General features: G+C 52.4%; 9 protein-coding genes across 9 annotated transcripts; 4 read left to right on the forward strand and 5 right to left on the reverse strand.

The window, feature by feature from the left end:
- Positions 1-19: 19 nt before the first annotated feature.
- Positions 20-3,015, reverse strand: BU25DRAFT_437962 (uncharacterized protein). Its single transcript, XM_033709038.1, has 5 exons — positions 2,669-3,015; positions 2,592-2,618; positions 1,314-2,539; positions 282-1,264; positions 20-228 (listed from the first exon to the last, which is right to left on the reverse strand). The coding sequence occupies exons 1-5, from the start codon at positions 2,725-2,727 to the stop codon at positions 142-144; spliced, it is 2,382 nt and encodes a 793-aa protein (XP_033564931.1). The 5' UTR covers positions 2,728-3,015; the 3' UTR covers positions 20-141.
- A 722-nt stretch (positions 3,016-3,737) lies between these two features.
- On the reverse strand, positions 3,738-5,163 carry BU25DRAFT_408020 (translation initiation factor eIF3 subunit). The gene is made up of 4 exons (XM_033705703.1): positions 5,009-5,163; positions 4,838-4,923; positions 4,067-4,758; positions 3,738-4,015 (listed from the first exon to the last, which is right to left on the reverse strand). Exons 1-4 carry the CDS (start codon positions 5,025-5,027, stop codon positions 4,000-4,002), a joined length of 813 nt encoding a protein of 270 aa, XP_033564932.1. The 5' UTR covers positions 5,028-5,163; the 3' UTR covers positions 3,738-3,999.
- A 496-nt stretch (positions 5,164-5,659) lies between these two features.
- Positions 5,660-7,533, reverse strand: BU25DRAFT_386866 (mevalonate kinase-like protein; the record flags this gene model as incomplete). The annotated part of the gene is made up of 3 exons (XM_033704411.1): positions 7,409-7,533; positions 7,126-7,355; positions 5,660-7,075 (listed from the first exon to the last, which is right to left on the reverse strand). The coding sequence occupies exons 1-3, from the start codon at positions 7,452-7,454 to the stop codon at positions 5,660-5,662; spliced, it is 1,692 nt and encodes a 563-aa protein (XP_033564933.1). The 5' UTR covers positions 7,455-7,533.
- A 529-nt stretch (positions 7,534-8,062) lies between these two features.
- BU25DRAFT_247052 (uncharacterized protein) lies at positions 8,063-9,583 on the reverse strand. The gene is made up of 2 exons (XM_033701593.1): positions 9,423-9,583; positions 8,063-9,364 (listed from the first exon to the last, which is right to left on the reverse strand). Exons 1-2 carry the CDS (start codon positions 9,443-9,445, stop codon positions 8,281-8,283), a joined length of 1,107 nt encoding a protein of 368 aa, XP_033564934.1. The 5' UTR covers positions 9,446-9,583; the 3' UTR covers positions 8,063-8,280.
- Positions 9,584-9,603: 20 nt separating this feature from the next.
- BU25DRAFT_488894 (uncharacterized protein) lies at positions 9,604-10,982 on the forward strand. The gene is made up of 3 exons (XM_033711382.1): positions 9,604-9,935; positions 9,994-10,106; positions 10,322-10,982. Exons 1-3 carry the CDS (start codon positions 9,723-9,725, stop codon positions 10,488-10,490), a joined length of 495 nt encoding a protein of 164 aa, XP_033564935.1. The 5' UTR covers positions 9,604-9,722; the 3' UTR covers positions 10,491-10,982.
- BU25DRAFT_247024 (uncharacterized protein) lies at positions 10,706-13,952 on the reverse strand. Its single transcript, XM_033701592.1, has 2 exons — positions 13,248-13,952; positions 10,706-13,190 (listed from the first exon to the last, which is right to left on the reverse strand). The coding sequence occupies exons 1-2, from the start codon at positions 13,713-13,715 to the stop codon at positions 11,040-11,042; spliced, it is 2,619 nt and encodes an 872-aa protein (XP_033564936.1). The 5' UTR covers positions 13,716-13,952; the 3' UTR covers positions 10,706-11,039.
- Positions 13,834-14,553, forward strand: BU25DRAFT_247007 (uncharacterized protein). The gene has a single exon (XM_033701591.1). It carries the CDS (start codon positions 13,952-13,954, stop codon positions 14,396-14,398), a length of 447 nt encoding a protein of 148 aa, XP_033564937.1. The 5' UTR covers positions 13,834-13,951; the 3' UTR covers positions 14,399-14,553.
- On the forward strand, positions 14,554-15,007 carry BU25DRAFT_247006 (uncharacterized protein). The gene has a single exon (XM_033701590.1). It carries the CDS (start codon positions 14,710-14,712, stop codon positions 14,959-14,961), a length of 252 nt encoding a protein of 83 aa, XP_033564938.1. The 5' UTR covers positions 14,554-14,709; the 3' UTR covers positions 14,962-15,007.
- A 1,164-nt stretch (positions 15,008-16,171) lies between these two features.
- On the forward strand, positions 16,172-18,904 carry BU25DRAFT_455825 (DUF221-domain-containing protein; the record flags this gene model as incomplete). The annotated part of the gene is made up of 6 exons (XM_033709964.1): positions 16,172-16,303; positions 16,358-16,522; positions 16,572-17,775; positions 17,822-18,154; positions 18,206-18,767; positions 18,814-18,904. 6 exons carry the CDS (start codon positions 16,172-16,174, stop codon positions 18,902-18,904), a joined length of 2,487 nt encoding a protein of 828 aa, XP_033564939.1.
- Positions 18,905-19,542: the final 638 nt, after the last annotated feature.

Below are 19,542 nucleotides of genomic sequence, written 5' to 3' on the forward strand. Positions count from 1 at the left end.
GCGAAGTGCAGTCTATCTTGGGGTATTCGACCTTTACGGAAGTGATGCATATGAAGAAAATCGTCGATCATCTTGAAACATCACACAAAGCGCATAACATCAAGCTGCACTTTTTGCTCTAGTCACGAAGAGTCGTGACGATTAGCCAAAGAACTCGCCACTGACAAGTGACTCCCATGGCTTTCCAGTCTCCCAGACCTGTTGCATGAGGCATCTCGCTCTGTCAATCTACGGATAAATTAGCATAAGCATGTCGTTGGAAGTAACATCGGAGTACTCACTTGCGTCATCCCAAACCCCTCCACGCCCCTCAACCGATCCATAATCTTCTCCCTCTGCCCTTCATCCTGGGCATCACACCCAGCCACAAACATTGGAAACAGCAAACACGCCTCCGCCGAACTCCCTCTTCCCACCTTATACAACAACTCCACAATCTTGCAGATCGCATTCTGCACTTCCGGGTCCGTAGCCGGCTTGCCCAGCACACGGCGGTAAAGATGCACAAGCCCACCCCAGTGGAACATCTCGTTCGTAGCATAGATCTCGGTCGCATCCCACGCGCCGTCTGACTCAGCAGTAGAATCGCTGCGGTGATTACATCCATTGTGGATATACTGATCCGACAGGCCTTCTTCAAGCTCATGCCGAATATGCATTGCCTGTGCATAAATCTCCGGGCTCGGGTGCCAGTCCTCTTTAATATTGCCATCCTCATCGATGCGCAGCGGTTCGCACAGTTTTGCGAGTTCCGAGATCCTGGCCAGACTGCCGACGCAGCGATTTGTAAAGCCCATCAGGCAATCGATCTCGAATGCCTCGTCTGCGGACGCGTTTTCAGAAGACCAGTAGAACGAGCCCAGCGGCGTGTCTGTTTTGTTGCCGCTGAGCGAGCCCAGGACATCGAGGTATGCGAACCAGCGCGACAGGAAGTAGGCGACGCGGTCTTGTCGGTTTACGCCTTGCGGACCGCCGCGCGCCATGACCAATTGGCGTGCCATTTGGAGGTGGCTTTGCCAGGAGATGGGGACCTCGAAGGTGTTGGAGGCGATGATTTCGAGGCTTGCCATCATGATTACGGCGGCTAGGGTGTTGTTTGAGATGTGGTTGGGGTTTTCTGTGAGCGATTGGCGCAGTTTAGGGAAGACGTCTTGGACCCAGACAGCGATCCGGTTGGAAGGCTCCGGCTGGTTGAGCATGCGGGCACGATGTGAAGCGCTATAGGCTAGCAAGAGGTTCATGATGTTTTCGTCGCGTACAGCCACTGTAGGTATCAGCGATGGTGCGTCTCAGGTAATTGAGCATGTGCTTACTCTCTGGTAGAATCTGGCGAAAGGGGTTCTTTTCGCAATCGTGGGGCACGAGGATGCGTGCTGTGTGGTTGATGAAGTGGTGGAAGTAGAGAAGGTTCATCTTGTTCTCCATGAGTATTGGAGGTAGTGGCTCCAGTGACTTTGGTATTCGTATCTGGACTGGTTTGACATAGTAGCCACCTTTACCGAAAGCCATGTCTCTCGTGCGAGGTTCTGCATCTGCAAAAGGAAAATCGTCGTTGAGTTCCACAGTGCCGATCTCCGGGCTGAAGATAGCTATCGCAGAGTGATCTTTATTTCTGGGTGTGTCGAAGTCTGGTAGGCCCATGTCGTATCCGTATGTCGTGGAGACAGAGTCCATGACTGGATATCTTTGTCTAGGTTCGCCTTCGGAGTCGTACTCTTGCAATCTGCTGTCATGTGTGTTGTTGACCAGAGACTGCACTGATAATCGGAATATGTCTGGAGGAGGATGTGTTGGACTTTGATGATTCGCTGAAGAACGCACGCTTGGATCTTCCGAGCCTACTGAAGAGTTCGGGGTCAACGGCATCGTAGCAACGGGATTGTAGGGTGTAGGCGGACCTGTGTTTGGAGAGTATGCATCAGAGAGGGTCGTCGCAGGTGAGTCTGCCGAATGATTCGATTTGTGGCGCTTGTACATCGAGTCTGCTGACCCACTCGGCGGAGGCATCGATGGTGGAGAAAGAGGTGCTTCCACACTAACAGAAGTGAACCCGACATTGCTGTATGCGAAGCTCTCAAAGGCAGGGCCGGCCGATGATGGGAACTCGATTTGTGTCTGGAATTGTGTCTGGTGGAAAGGTGCCGATGCGGGCAGTCCAGTTACATTCTGGGTGAAGTGACCTTGCTGATGACCGGGACTACTTCCAAATTGATGTGATCCCGACTGACTTAGTCTGACTAACTCAGGATCGACGGCAGTGGGCCTTGATCGAGGAGGAGAATTCCTTGACAATGAACGAGCATGCCGATTTGCGGTATTTGGCAGCACTGATGCCTCTGGGGTTGGCGGATACCAGGACGATGCATCATCCCCAAATGAGAAAGTCGACGTGTAAGGATTGCCAGATCCCGTGCTCGATGCTCCTGAACCCGTGTTTGCTGGCTCACGCTTCATGCGTCCACCCCAGTTGAGTCTGATGTTGTAATCGCATGGCTCGCCTTGACGTTCACAGTTCAAACAGTTCGGCTTTTCCTCTCCACTGTACAATGGTCATTACCAGTCGTATCACACATTGAATAAGTAATAGTCACCATTTGACTTTGCGCGCTTTACAGGGCCTACGTAAGAGGTTAGTGTAGGTGAGTGTAACGGGCATGCATCAACTTGCCAGCAGCCGTTGCGCGATCTCTTCTTCGGTTCGACACCGGGCTTCTTTGGGCGAGGCATTTTGCGCGAATTGGGAAGCGGTGGGTCAATCTGTAACGGGCAAGTGCAGATCAAGTGGCGATGATGTCCCAGGGTTCTGGGTACGAGGTGTTTTATGGCAGCTGGAAGATTGCCATGCACTGAGCTGGAGCCTCAAGCTGAGTGCACTGGTGGAGCGGGGGGTGTCAACGAGCTTCCCGGATACTACGATCAACTCTTGCATGTGTAGCGCGCCATACGACAACGCGGCGCATGTAGTAGTAGTCCTTGCTCGAACGAGGCGTTTTGGACGTTGGCGCAATGTTGTTTGGTCTGCGAAAGGCTGCCAGCTCCTGCATCGTGAGCTTGGAGGCTTAACACGAGGTGGGGAATAGAGCTGCGATAAACGCGCCGCATTCGCTCTAGACGCCTGCTACGGCATCCTTCCGACATGGCAAGCACGTTCTGAAGTGTGGGGTAAAGACCACACACCTCTACTCGCCGATCATCTTGCTTCCTTTTACGATGACCTTCAGCAACTGATTCCCTGAGTGCTTTGCTATCATACTAACATGCTGACTTGCGCTGCTCACAGCGTTGCATCAGCCATGACAGCAGAAAAGGCCCGACACCGGCGTCGCTTTGATTTGCTGAAGTTTCCACTGCACTTCGGTCGTGAATACAAGCCATCCGCCCTTCCAGCGGCTTATCGAGACCTTCAAAGCTTCTACGTTAGCCATAGAAGGTCCGAATTGCCAGTTCTTGCTTTCCATGGCGATTTTGAAATCACTTCAGCCCTATATTGACAACATCGTGCGCAAGAGCAGCCGTAGCTGAGTGACAAGAATAGCTGCCTCGTGTAAAAACGTGTGAGTCTACAGAGTGTACTTGACGATTACCTCGCTACACCACTTGGCGTCATCGTCACACGGAAGATTAGATTTGCTGAGCCATCCAAGAATATCCCATGGGAAATTCGAGCCCGATTTGTCGTGGTGTATGGAACCTCAGAACTGACAAGAAATGAGTCTTGAGAACAAGTAAAGTAATAGATCGTGAAATATATGTATTCATCAGCAACGTCTATCAAATTTTGGCCATCACTCCATATCCATCTTACGCTATGCATGCAAACTATGCCATCTCCGCCCTAGAAAAGCCAACGAAGCAGAAATGGGAATCGTGAAGTGGCTGCCAGACCGCTACAGCCAGGTGCGAAGCGTGAAAGCGGACTCGGTGACTGCCCGGCTGTGGTGTTGAAGCGGGAAGAGGAGTAGCAGAGGATCGTGTCTTAGCTTGGGAGAAGTAATCCCCTCACATGAAGTCATCACTACAGTATCGTTAGTGTTAGAGCATTCATCTTGCATGCGTCTGTACTTACTCGCCAAAATCATCGTTGTCGTATGTCGATGTATCAGCACTACGGCCAACGTCCCTTGCAGCGTTCAAGCTTGTCTTGGTCTTCGCCGCCTTGGTCTTCTTTCCTCCCTTCTCAGCAGCCTTCTCTTCCTTCATCTTCTCGTTGCTCAATGTGGTCAGACCAGAGGCGATTTTCTTGATCTGGTCACTAGGCAAATCCCTCGCGATGCCCTTGCAGAATTCCTGCAAGAACAGCGAGTATTGCCCCTTCTTGGAGTTATTGGCAAGGAGCGGTGTGAGGGTCTCGCGCAGCTTGGTGAACTGGTCCTTCGTGTTGGGGTTGAAGATGGAGAGAGCGCTAAGGTCGACGGACTTGGTAGGGTCGTTGTCGTCGGAGATGGTGACAGCCTTTGCGGTCTTGGACTTGCCAACGCTGAGTTCGCCAAAGAGCTCCTCGGCTTGGGCGCGTGAGCCATCCTGCTCGGCTTGTCGCAGCCTCTGGCGGCGCTCCTCCTCGGTCTCCTCCTCCGACTCGTAGTCCTCCTCCATCTGTCGCCGGCGCAGAGCCGCTTGCCTGTGCTCCTCGATGCGCTGTGCCTTGCTCTTGTGGTTCGCCTTTGCTTCGGCCTCAGCCTTTGCCTTTGCCTCGGCGGCCTTCTTCGCCTTCTCGCGCTCGACTTCGGAATCTTCGGCGTCGTCCCATGCATCTAGGACCTGTGTTGTACATCAGTATATTTTTTCTTATGCATGGCGGGGCACAAGTTGTGCTGGCGCGGGGCAAGGCCTGACGCACATCATCTTCTTCCTCATCGTCAAACTTGCCACGGCGGGCGATGATAGGGGCAGGAGAGCCAGAGTCGGAGCCGGACTCCTCATCATCTGTAGTTGAGCTGATCAGCCATGGTGTTCGTGGGGGCAACGCGCAGTCATGATCTGAGGCGCACAAAATCAGAGTATGACGTACCCCACTTTCCAGGAGCCATGATTGTAGCGGGGTGTGTAGGCGCGAAGACGGTCGTCGAGTGCGGTAAGAGGCTCACGAGTAAGGCTTGGCGTATGCGCGTAAAGTGCGGGAGGAGAAGGTGGAAGAAGTGGATTGTCTTGAAATCACGAAAGAAGTTCGCGGCTGTTTGGGCTCACGCGAAAGACCAGCTCGGTTCCGGTCTGGGTGAAAATTGCCTGCTGCCCAATCATGTCTGATGGCTGCCCCGACATGTGAACTTGGAATGCGACGACCAGTGAATTTGTTGATTCAACCTTTTTCGTTCTGTCTTGAACTTATTGTGCTTGTATGGAGAGTGTCGTATTTCAGTTGAGTCGGCGGCGACTTCCTCAGAGTAGATTGTGTTCGTTCAAGAGAAGCAGCGATCTTGGGTCATGAGAATGGTATTAGATATTGACAAAAGTATATGCAACATAACTGTACAGAACCGCGAAAAGAACCAACAGCTTGCTGGCAAAAAGATGACTTGCGTCCAAAATCTTGCATCCTTCTTTTCCACGGTAGTCCCTGCTGTACCATACAACATGCGTACCAAAAAGGCGGGTTCGAATCGAATGTTAGGTAGGCGAATGAACAAATGCTGATCTTCCTACTATAAGGTGGCTTTTCAGCTTATTCCTCGTGCGTAACCCATGGCCTCCAGAATTTCCAGCCCTCACGAACGTCTTTCGCGAGCTTTCTTCGAGGACCCGCTACACCTACTAGCCTCTCTATCCCAACGGTTCCTTCAGCCATTAGGAACTTCTCTTGGTCGATCTCTTCTCCACCTTCCTCTTCATTGCCGTTGTGTAGTACGGCCGGCCACAGGATTCCGACACCGTCGCCAGCGAGCGTAGTCTCAAACTTCTCAAATCCTTCATTTTCAAGCTTGACTTGAAGAGAATCCAAGATCTTGTGCTTGAGCTTTGTGCCATTTGAGATTATCGACGCGCTACAATCGGCTTCGGAAGAGTTATCTGATTCGTCAGAGGAGAGTTCGTGAGTGCCGTTGCTGTGGCCGTTGGTGAGCGCTGGTGGCTTTGGCTTGATGATCGATATGGCGCAGCCTCCGCCGCCAGCGCCGGTAAGCTTTGTCCAGCCGATGCCGGTATGGTCGATGAGTTCGCGAACACGCTCAAGTTTGGGGTGTGAAACGCCGAGCGAGACGAGCAAGCCGTGATTTATAGTCACAAGCTCGCCAAGATGTTTGAGGGCGGTGTGAGATGTGGGGTCGAAATCTGGTGATGTGAGGAGCTGGTGAGCGGACTCGGTGACCATGCCAATCGACTCGAGAATGTTCTCTGCAAGGGCCGGGTGCAATGTCCTCAAGGTCCCAACCTTTGCGACCTCGGTGGCTGTACTCCTAGACTGTCGTGTGTTGACCAGGAGCAATGGAAGCTCTGGGAAGTTATGAAGAGGTTCGACGCGAGGTGGCTTGCCCTCTCCCATCCTCTGGTATAAGACTGCCTTTCCGCCTGACGAAACTGTGTTGTCGATACCAGACGGGTTGCCGTGAATACACATCTCTCCAACAAAGGCCCAGCGATTGATGCGCTCAATGTTCAGTTCGCACTCTTGCGGAGGCTGGTCTTGGTGAGGTCCGCTCAAGGCGCGGATTTGCATGAGTAGCGCGGCGCTCAAGCAGACGGAAATACTAGCGCTACTGCCTAACCCGGCCCCTATTGGTATTGTTGAGCGTAGTGTGTACACGCATGGTGGTGTCTTCCTCGAAGCTAGCGAAAGGAAGAGGTACAAGAAGGAGCAAGCGGAGGCATGCTGTATCTTGCGTATCGATTCGGGAGCTTTCGGCGACACCTCATCAATGAAGGGTTGTATAGCGGCCAGGAGGTCAGGGTCCAATGCTGTGACAAGGTCGTAATAGTACTTCTTCTTCCCTGCTTTGGAGAATGCGTCCCAAGGCAGCTCGTCGATGTTCCATGTGTGTTCCATCTGTATATCGGGAAAGCGCAGCTTAACGGTTCGGTTCGACTTTGAAAGGAACGAGACGTGCAAGTATGAGCGGAGCGAGATGGCAGCAGCGATCGCAGCCTATACACTGTTAGCTTGGCGTTCCAATATCAGTATGGCATCTGGTGTACCTTGCCATGCACTACAGCGTGCTCTCCATACACAATGACCTTTCCAGGCGCAGACACCATGAAGGGAGGCATCATCGGCGATGACTGCTTCCTCTTCAGAGCGGGCGCGACATTTGTTGTTGAGGGTATGACCGAAGGCATCTTGGAGGTCAATTGTGCGCGCGCAGAGTTGGCGGGCGAGTGTTCAGGTATTTGAGTAGATTGTGACGCTGAGCGCTGTTGGTGTGTGACTGCGGTCCAAGTTTAGCCATGACTTCAGGACTGTTGTGCACCCAAGACTCACGAGGCGAGACGAAGTTGGCTCTACGAACACTGCCGTTGACTGCCATGCCCGTGTATTGCAAGGAGTGTATTTGTGTGGGGCAGAATGCGTCGACACGCTTTCTTCAGGAGGCGTTGAGCGCTGGGTAACCTCGAGATTCATTACATAGACGATCCTAATGGCGCGCTAGCCTTGCCTTGATCAACTGACGCTCCAAGCCGCCATGCAGGAACGCTCGGTAACGACCGGGGAGACTCCACAACCCTGGCTATTTCCTCGGTCGCCATAGGGCTGCTTCCGATTACCAAGACATTTCACTGCCACATAGCGTCGTCACTGTACAGCTGATCGCTGCGCACACGAGCTGCAGCTCAAAGAGACGCAAGGCCAGCCCTTTGGATTCTAGGGTTGTAGCAACAATAGTAAAGGCGTCTTTGACTCTGAACCTTCCTGGTTAAAGACGCCGACACCGAACCACGGCAAACCACCAAAAGCGTTGTTTTTAGATTGGCAATCCACCTTGGAATCTCACAATAATTGCGCATCTGGAGACTTCTTCCTCGTAGACGTAGTGTAGACGCGTTCTGTACTGCCGTCAAAGGCGGAGCGCACCGGATGACACAGCCTCGACTGCAACGCAAGTACTATTGCGTACGATGTGCCCATCCACCACCTCCAGGCTTCCTTCATGAGTCTAAATCGTATGTTTAAACAACCAGATGTGAGTAGATGTTCAATCAAAAAGGGTCAAACAGCTGTTTTTAATCGTCTAATCTACCCATGTGCAACGAACAACGGCTCCCTAATGCTCATACTAACAACAGATGTCCCAAACGCCTCGCTATGCACGTGGAAGTAACAATGTCCGGTTGACTATGCTACTGGAGTCTTGATCATGAAAATCTGGGGATACATGTTAGTACTATGAAGCAGCGTCTATCGTAAGTGTTTTCGCATACCTCTTTCAGTGCCTGCGGATCCATGCTAGCGCGCTTCTTCATCATGATGTGCCTATGTCTGGCTGTCTGCACACCTCGTGGTACAAAGCTGGGTGTAGATGTGCCGGTCGCTGGTACTGAGGAGCTTGGTGTGGTATCGTCGTCGTCGCTTTCTGAGCTGGAGTCGTCGGCACTGCCCTTGGCCTTCTTGGCTTCCTTTGCAGCTCTCTTGAGAGCCTTCTTAAGCTTCTTCTCTTCTTTACGAGCTTTCTTTTCGGCCTTCCGTCTCGCCTTGTCTGTGAGGGGTTCGGGATCGGACGCAGGCGTGGGCGCATCGTCAGACATCGGTTCGGGGTCAGATGAAACCTTCTCCTTCTTGACCTTCTTGCTGGATTTGTCCTTCTTATCCTTCCTGTCCTTCTTGTCCTTCTTCTCTTTTTTGATCTTCTTGTCTTGCTTGTCTGCCTCCTCGCGCAGGTCCATGCTCTTCTTCTTGCGCTTCAACTTCTGCTCGCTTGAGTCTTCTTCAGTAGCATCAGCCACCTCTCGCTTGCGCTTCTTGCTTGTGCCATCGTCGCTGTCCGGCTCCTCCTTGATCTTGGGTTTCGTTGGCTCTAGCTTGACTTCTGCCCTGGGAACTAACTTGTCGCCGACAAGGAAGCCACCACTGATAAAGTTCATCGAGCCAAATTTCCTGTACACATACGCCCTCTTCTCAACCTCCTCACGCCTGGCCTCTTCTTTTTTGACTTCTTCTTCCCTGCCGTTCAGACGTCCCAGAATACTCTCTAGACCTGCAAGACCAAAGTTCTCTGCGCGCTCACTTCCACGTTTTGCGCCCAGACCTAAATTATCATCCTTCAGGAAAACGCGAATGTGCGACTGCGACGCTTGCGTGTAGTGCGCTTCGTGGGCAGCGTCTTTGGCGCCGAGGGTGTCGCCAGTTTTCCATCCTTGTGCAGCCAAAATCTTGTGACCGAACCGCTCGGTGTTGTTCGCCCAGTGAGTGTTCTGAGGGTCATTGGAGATCTTGGAGCGACTAGCTAACTGTTAGTATTTGTCGAGTTGTTGAAGTCTGCAGAGTGTTTGTGTCGTACTTCTTCTGCTGTGCGAGACCCATCTTCACGGCTAGTTGCTTCGGTTTGAAGTTGCTGCAAGAGGGCTTGCGGAAGTCCGCAACAAATTTCTGTGGAGAGCAGACGCCAAGAGTTCGACCCACATGTGGGTCCCGACTCGAAGGACCCTTGTTGCTCTCTTCCTTCCTTGACTTGACAACGCCAAAACAAAGAACAAAGTCGTCAACTGAAGACTCCAAGGCCCCAGTGAAAAGCTCGCAAGCCTCAATTGATCAAATTCTCTTCATCAAAACAACTAACAACTAGCGCTTACTCAGCAGCATGGCCCCTCCACGTACGGCCAAGAAGTCAAGCATCACAGCTGCACAGACTGCCTCACGTCAAGGTCCCACTGCCCGTAAACAAGTCGTCGAGGAATACGACGAAGACACTCAGACCGACTGCATGGATATGGACGACGAAGTTGAAGATGATCAGCTTGATTCATCACAAGGCACTGCAGTTCAGAATGTCATCATGGGAGGTCTTAGCAACGTACGTCAGGGTCTGTTCATCTGCACACTGCCCTAGAGGCTATCTAACAGCCGAACAGCAGAAGAAGCGTCATGTCGTGAACAAGAAGAAAGTAAAAGAAGACTACAGCCGCACCAAGACCAAGTTGCAGGACAATATCACTGCTTTTTTTGACGAGCATGAAGACCAGTCGTAAGTTGCTGTACAAGCCGCAGAAGCATGATGCCTGTCGATTCCCCCTTCCTTGGCTATGCCAAGCTCGTTCCATTCCTTTCTCCGCACGCCGCGCAACTACTGACCGCCTCCCATCTCACCAGCACAGTGACCTCCACAACCTCATATACATCCCAACCCACTAACCTTCGCGACCGCCTCTTGAGGAACTGACCAACTAACACAAATCCCAGAGACACCGCCCACCGCGCCCAACTAAACCGCCTTGCTGACCTACTCGCCATGAAAGCCACCCTCGAATCACAAATGACCAGCAAACTCGCCCACCTGCGCGCAGCCTACGACGCTCACTCAAAGGAGCTATCAACCGTTGTCGACTCTCGAATCAAGGAACTAAAGTGAATCAACACCGTGGCCCACGGTCTGGACTCGCGACTCCTCGTATGGGAGTGTGTGGTTCCCGATTACCTGGCAGCCAAGAGGACATTGAGTGACCCATCACTGCGGTGTTGGTTCAGCAAATCGATTGATAGTCTCTAGACTGCGTTGGGTGGATAAGGGGGACAGGAAACATGTGCTAATTGTCGGTGTGATGAAGCCGAGCGTGTGGTATGGCTGGGCGGTGTACAAGGAGGGCCATGAGAGTAAAGCTTTTGTTGAGTTATCAAGCATCAGACGCGAATGCTTAGGTGCAAGTGGTGGCTCGGCGGGTTTTGCTCAGGCATGCGATCTCTACTGATTCAAACTCCAACTGTAACTAGAGTGAACAGGACTCTGAAGCATTGAATTCACATACAAGCTATGGCAGAGAAAACCCTCGAACGATGCAACGTGGTATAGTCATCAATCTCTACATGAACAAGGTATCATAAATTTATAAGTCGCAATCAAAACAAAACTCCTCTCTTTTATAAGGGCCATACGCTTCGCCAAAAACGCCATGCTCTCACATCACCTTTGATACTCAGGCAACGCTTCACTAACCGGCCTTTCGTTCAGCACTCGACTCCTCACAGGCGTAATAGCCGCCGCCAATTCTTCATCGTCATCATCCAGCATCGGTGCCGACGGCGCCAGGTGCCCGGGTGCAAGACGCATGCTGTCCATGCCATTGACAGGCAGCGCCGACGGGCCCCGCGAGCTCTCTCCCTCATATGAATTGTGTGCGGGCGGGGGCGCGCTGCTCTCCATTTCTAGACGCTGGCGCTGCATTTCTTGCTTGTCGTCTGTAGCGGGGACGTGCGAGAAGGAGGAGAAGTAGTCTGGTGCCGCGCTGGGTGGGGATTGAGGGGGGAGTGGTGGGAGAGATTTGGAGTGGTCTTCAGCACCATTTGTTGGTGGAGCGGAGGGTGTTTGTGTGGCGTTGATGGTGAGCGATGGCCCGGTGGCGGGGGTCTGCGGTGCTTCTTCTGTAAGGCCGGTTGTACGGCGTTGTATTGATGGAGGGAGAGTGGGCGCATGGAAGGACATCGAGGGCTCTGTTGCGGCGCGAAATGGTGGTGGAGGGTGAGAAGGGGCTGAGGAGGACGACGAAGCCTCAGGAAGGTATGGTTGGTTGAGGTCATCCTCCTCTTCTGGTAGCACTGGTGCGGACGCGGGTATGCCGTGTTGGACAACCCCACCTGGTGTTGAAGGGCCATCGGCAGCACCAGGTGGTTGTGATGGTAATAACAGAGCTTCTGCTCGTCGTAGCCTTTCCTTCTCTGAAAGACCCTCCTCCTGGGATGCTGGTGCAGGTGGAGCATGGTATGATTGGCCTGCATCCGGACCACGATCGTTGTATCCAGGAACTTCGTAGTACGCTGGATCGTAGCCGTAGTCGCCATAGTACTGACCATGCTCATCGTACCCATAGTCGTACTGATCATAGCCGCCAGGTGCATCGGGGTCGTCGTAAGATCCGTAGGGCATTTCGTGAACGCCGTTATGACTGTTGGCCGGCAGCCCTTGTGTCTGTTTCCGCTTGCCATTCCTCTCGCTGTCCTTCGTGCCCACGATAACCTCGAACAGTGATGAGATAACGCCTTTTTCTCGGCGAATGCCATCCGTGTCGACGAAGTTTCCTCCCCACGTTGAAAACGTGTTACTTGCGGCTTCATCACGTCCCATTCCGCCTGGTGTGCTTGTTGTGGACGTTGGGACGGTGACCACACCAGCATTGGATACCATACGATCCAGACCAGTAAGCTTTCCTTGAATATCCACAACAACTTCAATGTAGTACTTGAAGGAAATCATGGCGCCTGGTACGTTCGATATCGTGGGGAAGGCATCGTCTGGTACTCGGACAGAGCACTTGATGTCCGCGGTAAGCGTCCTGGGATCCACGAACAACGGTGCAAACGACTGTCCCAAGTCCTTGCGAAAAGTATGGCTCGATCCTGCAGATGACAAAGATAGCCCGCCAAGTCCTGTCCTAGATTTTGGATAGTACTCCTCTGACTTCGTTTTGTCACCTTTGCTGTTAGGTGCAACGGGTAGTGCAGGATGCATATCTACCCTTGCCTGACGGTAAAGTGTAACAATGATACCCTTCAAACTTCTGACGTGTTTGTTGTGATTAACGGTGACCCTGATCGGTATTTGGTCGCCACTGAGGAAGCCGCCTTTAAGAACGTCTATTGTGGCTGTGATGGTTTTCCCCTTGATTGTCGGTCGACTCCCGTTGGCAGCGATGAAACCACCCGCGTCAGTCACGGTGTTGACAGATCGAATACCGTACTCTGTACCTGAAGCACCACTGCTGCTCATCTGACTCGCGAAACTTGTTTCACTTGGTGACGGGCTGCGGGGGTTGATGGTCTCTTCCGGTGTTCCATTTGGAGGCTCTAATCTCGGAGCTAACCGTGGTGCTTCTGGGCCACTGGGTGTGAGAGGAACACTTTCTGATATTCCAGTGTCTGGTCGCGTCCGAGAAGGCTTGTTCCGCGTTCGCCGTGAAATAGGTTCTAAGGAAATGACACGAGGTTTAGGCTCTGCGATTGGTGCAACGTCGATGACATCCCTGAGAGTAACCTTGACATCGCAAGTAGTTGTAGGCGACATTGTTGTCGGCCGCGTCAACGTGGATGTCAACATGTAGCATACTGTACCACGTTCAAACTAAAACAATGATCAGCAACAGGATCCTTAGTGAGCAAGTCAGTGCATTATCCTTACGTCAATGCTGCTTGGCAAGCCTTTGGAAGGGAACTCCAGATCAAAGTTGAAATGGTAGACACCTTCTGCCAGTTTGCCCTCACCACAGAGGACTACCTCATCCTCAAAAAGTGATACGAAGCCATTGCCAAAGTAGCTTCCCTGCTTCTTGCCTCTCCCCAACCCAACTGTTGCCGAGTAGTTCTTGTATGCATCTCCCGGCGCATTTGGGTTCTTGAACACCTGAGCATACCCGTGCAGCGAGACAACCAGATGTGTGATCCTCAGAGGCTTGACGACCTTGACGATGACGGTCCCACTTATTATGTCTCCCGGGACGTACTGGCGATGTGGGTCGTCCGACTGGATGTAGAAGTCGGTGAAGTTGCGCGACTTGGAGGACAAGGGCGACTTCAGTCGCGACAGAAATGATCTGCTGGGCACTGGGGAGTTCGAGGAGACGGAGTCGCGCTTAGAGCTGGAAGTCATGCTACTTGCAACGCGCACATGCTGCGGCTACCCGCGACCGATGTATGATGGCACAAGCCGCACACAACCCAGTGGGCGCCAAGCTACGTTTGCGCAGGATGGTGCGCAGCAATGCCGCACGATTGGGGCCGGAGATGCAGGTCGAGCTTACGAAAGCTTGGTGGTGTCGCGGTAGAGATGTTCGAGAGGTGCCCAGACGGGATATCGAGCGTTTGCGGAGCAGCAGGACGTGACGAATGGGCGAGGAATGCGCTACAGATGTTCGAGGGGGTGCTCGGGTAAGTAGAGCGATGCGAGTGCGCAAACTGGGCGTAATGGCGAGGGCTGGCGGCCGCTTCGGTGTTGGGCGCGCTGCGGAGGGGTGCGAGTCGAGGCCGACACGCAACTGTCTCAGGTCGACGGGGGGCTGTGGAGAGCGACACAGTGACGACGGTGGTCAGAAACTGGAATGCGCTGGCTTGCAGTCAGCATTGCGGATGGCTACATGCGCGGTAGGGGCAATCAGAGTCGACCTCACGGGCGTGGGGAGCAATCGGGGCAGTGCTGCTCTAGCGCGACAAATAGAGGGCCGATCGCAGAAAGCGCAACAACACCATTCCCAGCACTTGCACAGACAATACTGGCAGCTGTGGAGATTTGCATTGCGGGTGGCTGTTTACGTACCACTTGACGTCGGTAGGTAGGATCAAGGCTGTTCCAAGAGGCGCATCAATCTTGGCTGCCAAGGGCGACGCACGCTGCGGAACACAGGGTCTGGATGAGTGCAGATCAGAAGAACTCGAATACGAAAGCTGGGGTAGCCGTCGATATGGGTCAGGAAACGGGATCTGGTTGCGAGACGAGAGAATATTGGAGGTTTCGTCTGGCGTTGGGAGCGATGTGAGGAGAAAGAATGGCCGGGGCAGGGTGGTCGATATTGATCTTCTGAGAGCTGCCCTAGAGACGCACCGTGCCCCCAATTCATGCCTTGCGGAACGGGAAAGGCGTCTGGGATATGGCTGTTACGCGCCGCACAAGTGCGGTCAAGCAGCTGAAGAGCGCCAGTGACAGCGCTCAGGGCAGGGCTTTAGCGTTTCTGGCGACCTCTGCGTCGAAGAGGTGCCCAAAACGAGCGTTTAACCCCCTTCGGCCCGTCGTGTCGCAGCTCTGGACGTTGCTTCAAACATCGCACACTGACCTCTGCCACGTAGATGCAGAGTCGACTTTTGCTAGCCCTGGACGTTCGAGGTCGCACTATCACCTGTAACCCATATCAAATCGACAAAGGGACCGATTCTTGAAACCAAGGTTGCGCGTCCTGGCAAGGCTTGTCAACCAAATATCTCATGTCCACAAGTGTTCGAGAACGTCGACTGTCATCACACGCGGGCTAAGCTTCGCCAAGGGTTGACTCTAATGCTTATCATTCCACGCTAGCAGTGGGGGTGCAGTGCATTCCAACACAGATCATGTGTTCGCACCAAAATGAGGAGTGCAATCGTCGATCCGGCTATCAGTCTCCGAGAGACGTTATTCGATTTGCAGGATTGGGTGGCTCCAGCTAGTGTGTATAAGCTTGCCTTTCTTGATTGTGATTCGCTTTGGTGGGATGCTTTGTGCCGTATTGCCGTATCGCTGTGTAGAAATAGCGTGACCGTTGATACTTTATCAATTTGCTCTCCTCTGATGCGGCACATCCGTCAGTCGCCAATCCCACCTACATATCGACATGAATAAGGCTGGTGGTTCTGCCATACTATGCTGCTACTCTAGCTTTTGCTTGATCTTGTCAATAGTTACTCTGAGTATCAAGGCATTGACACCCAAGCAGAATTTTAGGGATCATGAGGAATACTATAGAGTAGAGATGTTACGTGGATGTTGAGCAACGAGGTGCGGACTGCACATGTTCTGCGTCGGAAATTCTATTCACTCTCGGTTGCATGTTTACGTTCCCTAGCGTAGGGGTTCTTTGTTGTGGGCTGACTCGCATCATTGTTGACTTCAAGTCTTGTCTCGCTGTAGGACTTGGATTGAGCAGGAGAGGTAGGAGGTTCGACGACTTTGAATAGGGATGTGTCTTTCATTCATTCGATGGCGGAGCGAATGTCCAAATTATACCAAGCGTCGATGCTGTGTTCGTCTGCGAGCACTCAGACAACAGTGGACGGCGAGCGCAGACCACCTACCTAGTTGTCTCGCAGTGTCGAAAATCCACGGGCCTAATGTTGGCAATGCTCTCGCTTTCTTCCAAGACAGAGTGAGTGCGAAACAGCGGGTCGCTATATTGTGTGTAAAGTGAGGATTGATAGGTTGAGGCTGCAAGGAAGCGTTAGGGGCTAGCCGGTTACGTCGCGCATGCATGATGACGCTCACCGCCGGGCCACTCTTTGTGCACGCGCCTTTACAATTACCGCGACCCTCCATTGTCTTTTTCTCCTACCTTTTGGCATGGCTACCAAATACACCACTCGGCGATGATAAACCATAGAAACGACACCTGTAAGGCTGGTCGCGACGACATATTGGGCACGACCCGCCCGCGCCATATTCGACTACAGATCTACATCTCCTTGACGCTCGGCGTGGGAGCATTTCTAGTCTTTTGTGTACGACTCCTGCGCGTTGCAACACAGCAACAATGGGCTAACCAACTATTCTAGTTCCTGCGACCACGATGGAAGGGCCTGTATGCCGCGCGCAAGAAGCAAAATAACCTCGCGACTGCACTTCCTGAGCTCCCGGATACCTTCTTCGGTTGGATCGTACCACTATGGAAGATCACGGACGAGCAGGTATTGGCTTCGGCTGGTCTGGACGCTTATGTGGTATGTTAAGAATTTAAAGATACGTGAAGTCAGGCTAACAGGGCTTCAGTACCTGGCGTTCTTCAAGATGGCTATTAAGTTTCTCCTCGTCACGCTCTTCTTCGCCCTCGCCGTTATCAAGCCGGTGCACGACACACATCAGGAAAAGGAGGGCAAGAAGCCATACCTGGGCGGCGATGGCGATAAGAAAGGTGAACGTCTCGAAATGCGTTCGGAAACGCTCTGGTCGACGTTCGGTGGGCACGACTACGAATACTACACAGACTACCTCTGGATGTATCTCGTCTTCGTGTACCTCTTCACAGCGCTCATACTCTACCTGATTGTCTCTGAAACCAGACGGATTATCGATATAAGACAGGAATACCTGGGCAGCCAGACGACAATTACCGACCGCACAATCAGACTATCAGGAATCCCATTGGACCTTCGCTCTGAGGACAAGATAAAGCAATTCATCGAGGATCTTGGGATTGGCAAAGTCGAAAGCGTGACACTTTGTAGGAACTGGAAAGAGCTGGACGATAAGATTACCAGGCGACAAACCATACTGCGGAAGCTGGAGGAGGCTTGGACGGTTCACTTGGGAAGCAGGAGAGTTGAGCGCAGCTTGGAGACCCTGCCCGTGATCCAGCCTCGCCCACCTCAGGCCGATGGGGACGACCGTGAGGACAGTCAACTTCTCAACAACACGGACAGAGACCCTGATTACGTGTCTCCATACGCACGCCAGCGTCCAACAGCGAAAATCTGGTATGGCCGATTCAAACTTCGATACAGGACCGTCGACGCTATCAACTACTACGAGGAGAAACTTCGCAGGCTGGATGATGAGATCAGAGATCTGCGAAAGAAGGAATTCGAACCAACACCACTTGCCTTTGTGACGATGGACAGTGTGGCAAGTGCTCAGATGGCGATTCAGGCCGTTTTGGATCCATCACCACTCCAACTCCTTGCGAATAACAGCCCAGCCCCCTCTGATGTCGTTTGGCCCAACACGTATCTCTCACGGAATCAGCGCATATTCCGATCCTGGACCATCACCTTTTTCATTGGAGTCTTGAGTATCTTTTGGACTGTTCTACTTGTTCCGATCGCTGGCGCTTTGAACACTTGCTCCATCCACGAGGTCTTCCCAGGTATCGCGGACGCACTTGACCGACATGAGCTGTTGCAATCGCTGGTCAACACACAACTGCCGACTCTATCATTGACCCTGCTCAACGTACTTGTGCCGTTTCTCTATGATTGTAAGTTACGTTCTATGCTACCGGTATAATGACTAACGCTGTTTAGGGTTGGCAAACAAGCAAGGCATGATATCGCAGGGCGACGTTGAGCTCTCCGTCATCTCGAAGAACTTCTTCTTCACTTTCTTCAATTTCTTTATCCTCTTCACGATCCTCGGAACTGCGTCTAACCTTGTGGATCTGCTGACGAAGTTTGGGGAAAAATTGACTAGCGCTACTCAGATTGCTTTCGCCTTGGCCAATTCTCTTGCGAACTTGCTCGGCTTCTACACCAACTTCATCCTTCTACAAGCTTTTGGTTTATTCCCATTTCGTCTTCTCGAATTTGGTGCCCTCTCGCTGTATCCCGTCTATCTGATCGGAGCGAAGACTCCTCGAGGTAAGTGCAACCGCTCCAAAAAGGAGGTGGCTATGCTCACTGGGACATTAGATTACGCAGAACTTGTTCAGCCCCCTGTCTTCAGTTACGGTTTCTTCTTGCCTCAGACTATACTCATCTTCATCATTTGTGTGGTCTACAGTGTCTTGAGAGACTCCTGGCAGGTTCTGCTTACGGGTCTGGCTTACTTCATCATTGGCCAATTCGTCCACAAATATCAGCTGCTCTATGCAATGGAGCATCGCCAGCATTCAACGGGTAGAGGCTGGACGATGATGTGTGATCGTGTCATTATCGGTGTGGTGCTGTTCCAGGCCACCGTTGCTGGACAATTGGCTCTAAAAAAAGCGTTCAAGCGCGCCATCTTGGTGGCACCGTTGGCAATCGGCACCGTATGGTTCTTGTTCGTCTACGCACGAACGTATCGGCCCCTGATGAAATTCATCGCTCTTCGAAGTTTGCGGGACCCCGAGCGATCAGACTTAGGGCGCGACGTCCAAGAAGAAGCCATTCACGCGGAACGTGATGGGCGAAGAAGACCAGCAGGACGACTCACCCTGGATGAGGCTAGGGAGAGTGGATCAAAGTTCGAAATTCCAAGTCTTGTGATGCCGTAAGTTCACCAGTGCGCTTGACATACAAAGCTGATGAATTTGCAGCCTGAACGAAGTTTGGCTCGCGAACAAGAACGTGAGATCCACACACGGATTCAATGGATCGACTCCATACAGCAGCAATGGCGACGCCTAGACTGGTGCTGAGCAGTTGCCCTTCCCATTTTGAATATTCTCCTTCTTTCCAGGTCTGCATAGCACCTTCTTGTAGCATGTTGTCTGTAATACCTTCCAGCATAAGCTCGTGGCGTTCTTTCCACCCAACTGATACCCCAATCAAATGCAACTTGGATTTTTGCCGCTCCATGCTCCTTGACCCGGCTCGCTCCACCCCAAGTTGCTAGTCCAGCATTCTACCGACGAATGCGTTGCTATTGACATCACCCTCTGCTCTTTACTTATTGTTACTCAGTATCGTCCCAAAGTCTGATTAGCTGATCCCTACTATACACCTATTACTTCGACCCGAATCCTGCACACGTGCCGCCGTTCTGAAGAGCCTCCAACCGGGGGTGTAGCGACAACGTCTTCCCAGATCTATCTCTCAAGGGGAGTCGCCGGGACCAAATCCGAACCCGTTCTTCCTGTACTCGATCTTGAGCTTCTTCAGGTCACGTCCTTCTTCGAGTCACCGAGCATCCGCAGACTTTCGCTCAGCCCCATACATCATCTCCCTAGACAGATGTCTCAAGCATCAGAGGTTATGGTCGACCCTGCGCGATGTATCGATACAGACACGGGACATGTGACCGAACAATCAACGCTCCCTTCAAA

Source organism: Macroventuria anomochaeta, assembly GCF_010093625.1.
Source record: "Macroventuria anomochaeta strain CBS 525.71 unplaced genomic scaffold BU25scaffold_6, whole genome shotgun sequence".
NCBI classification, from domain to species: Eukaryota; Fungi; Ascomycota; class Dothideomycetes; order Pleosporales; family Didymellaceae; genus Macroventuria; species Macroventuria anomochaeta.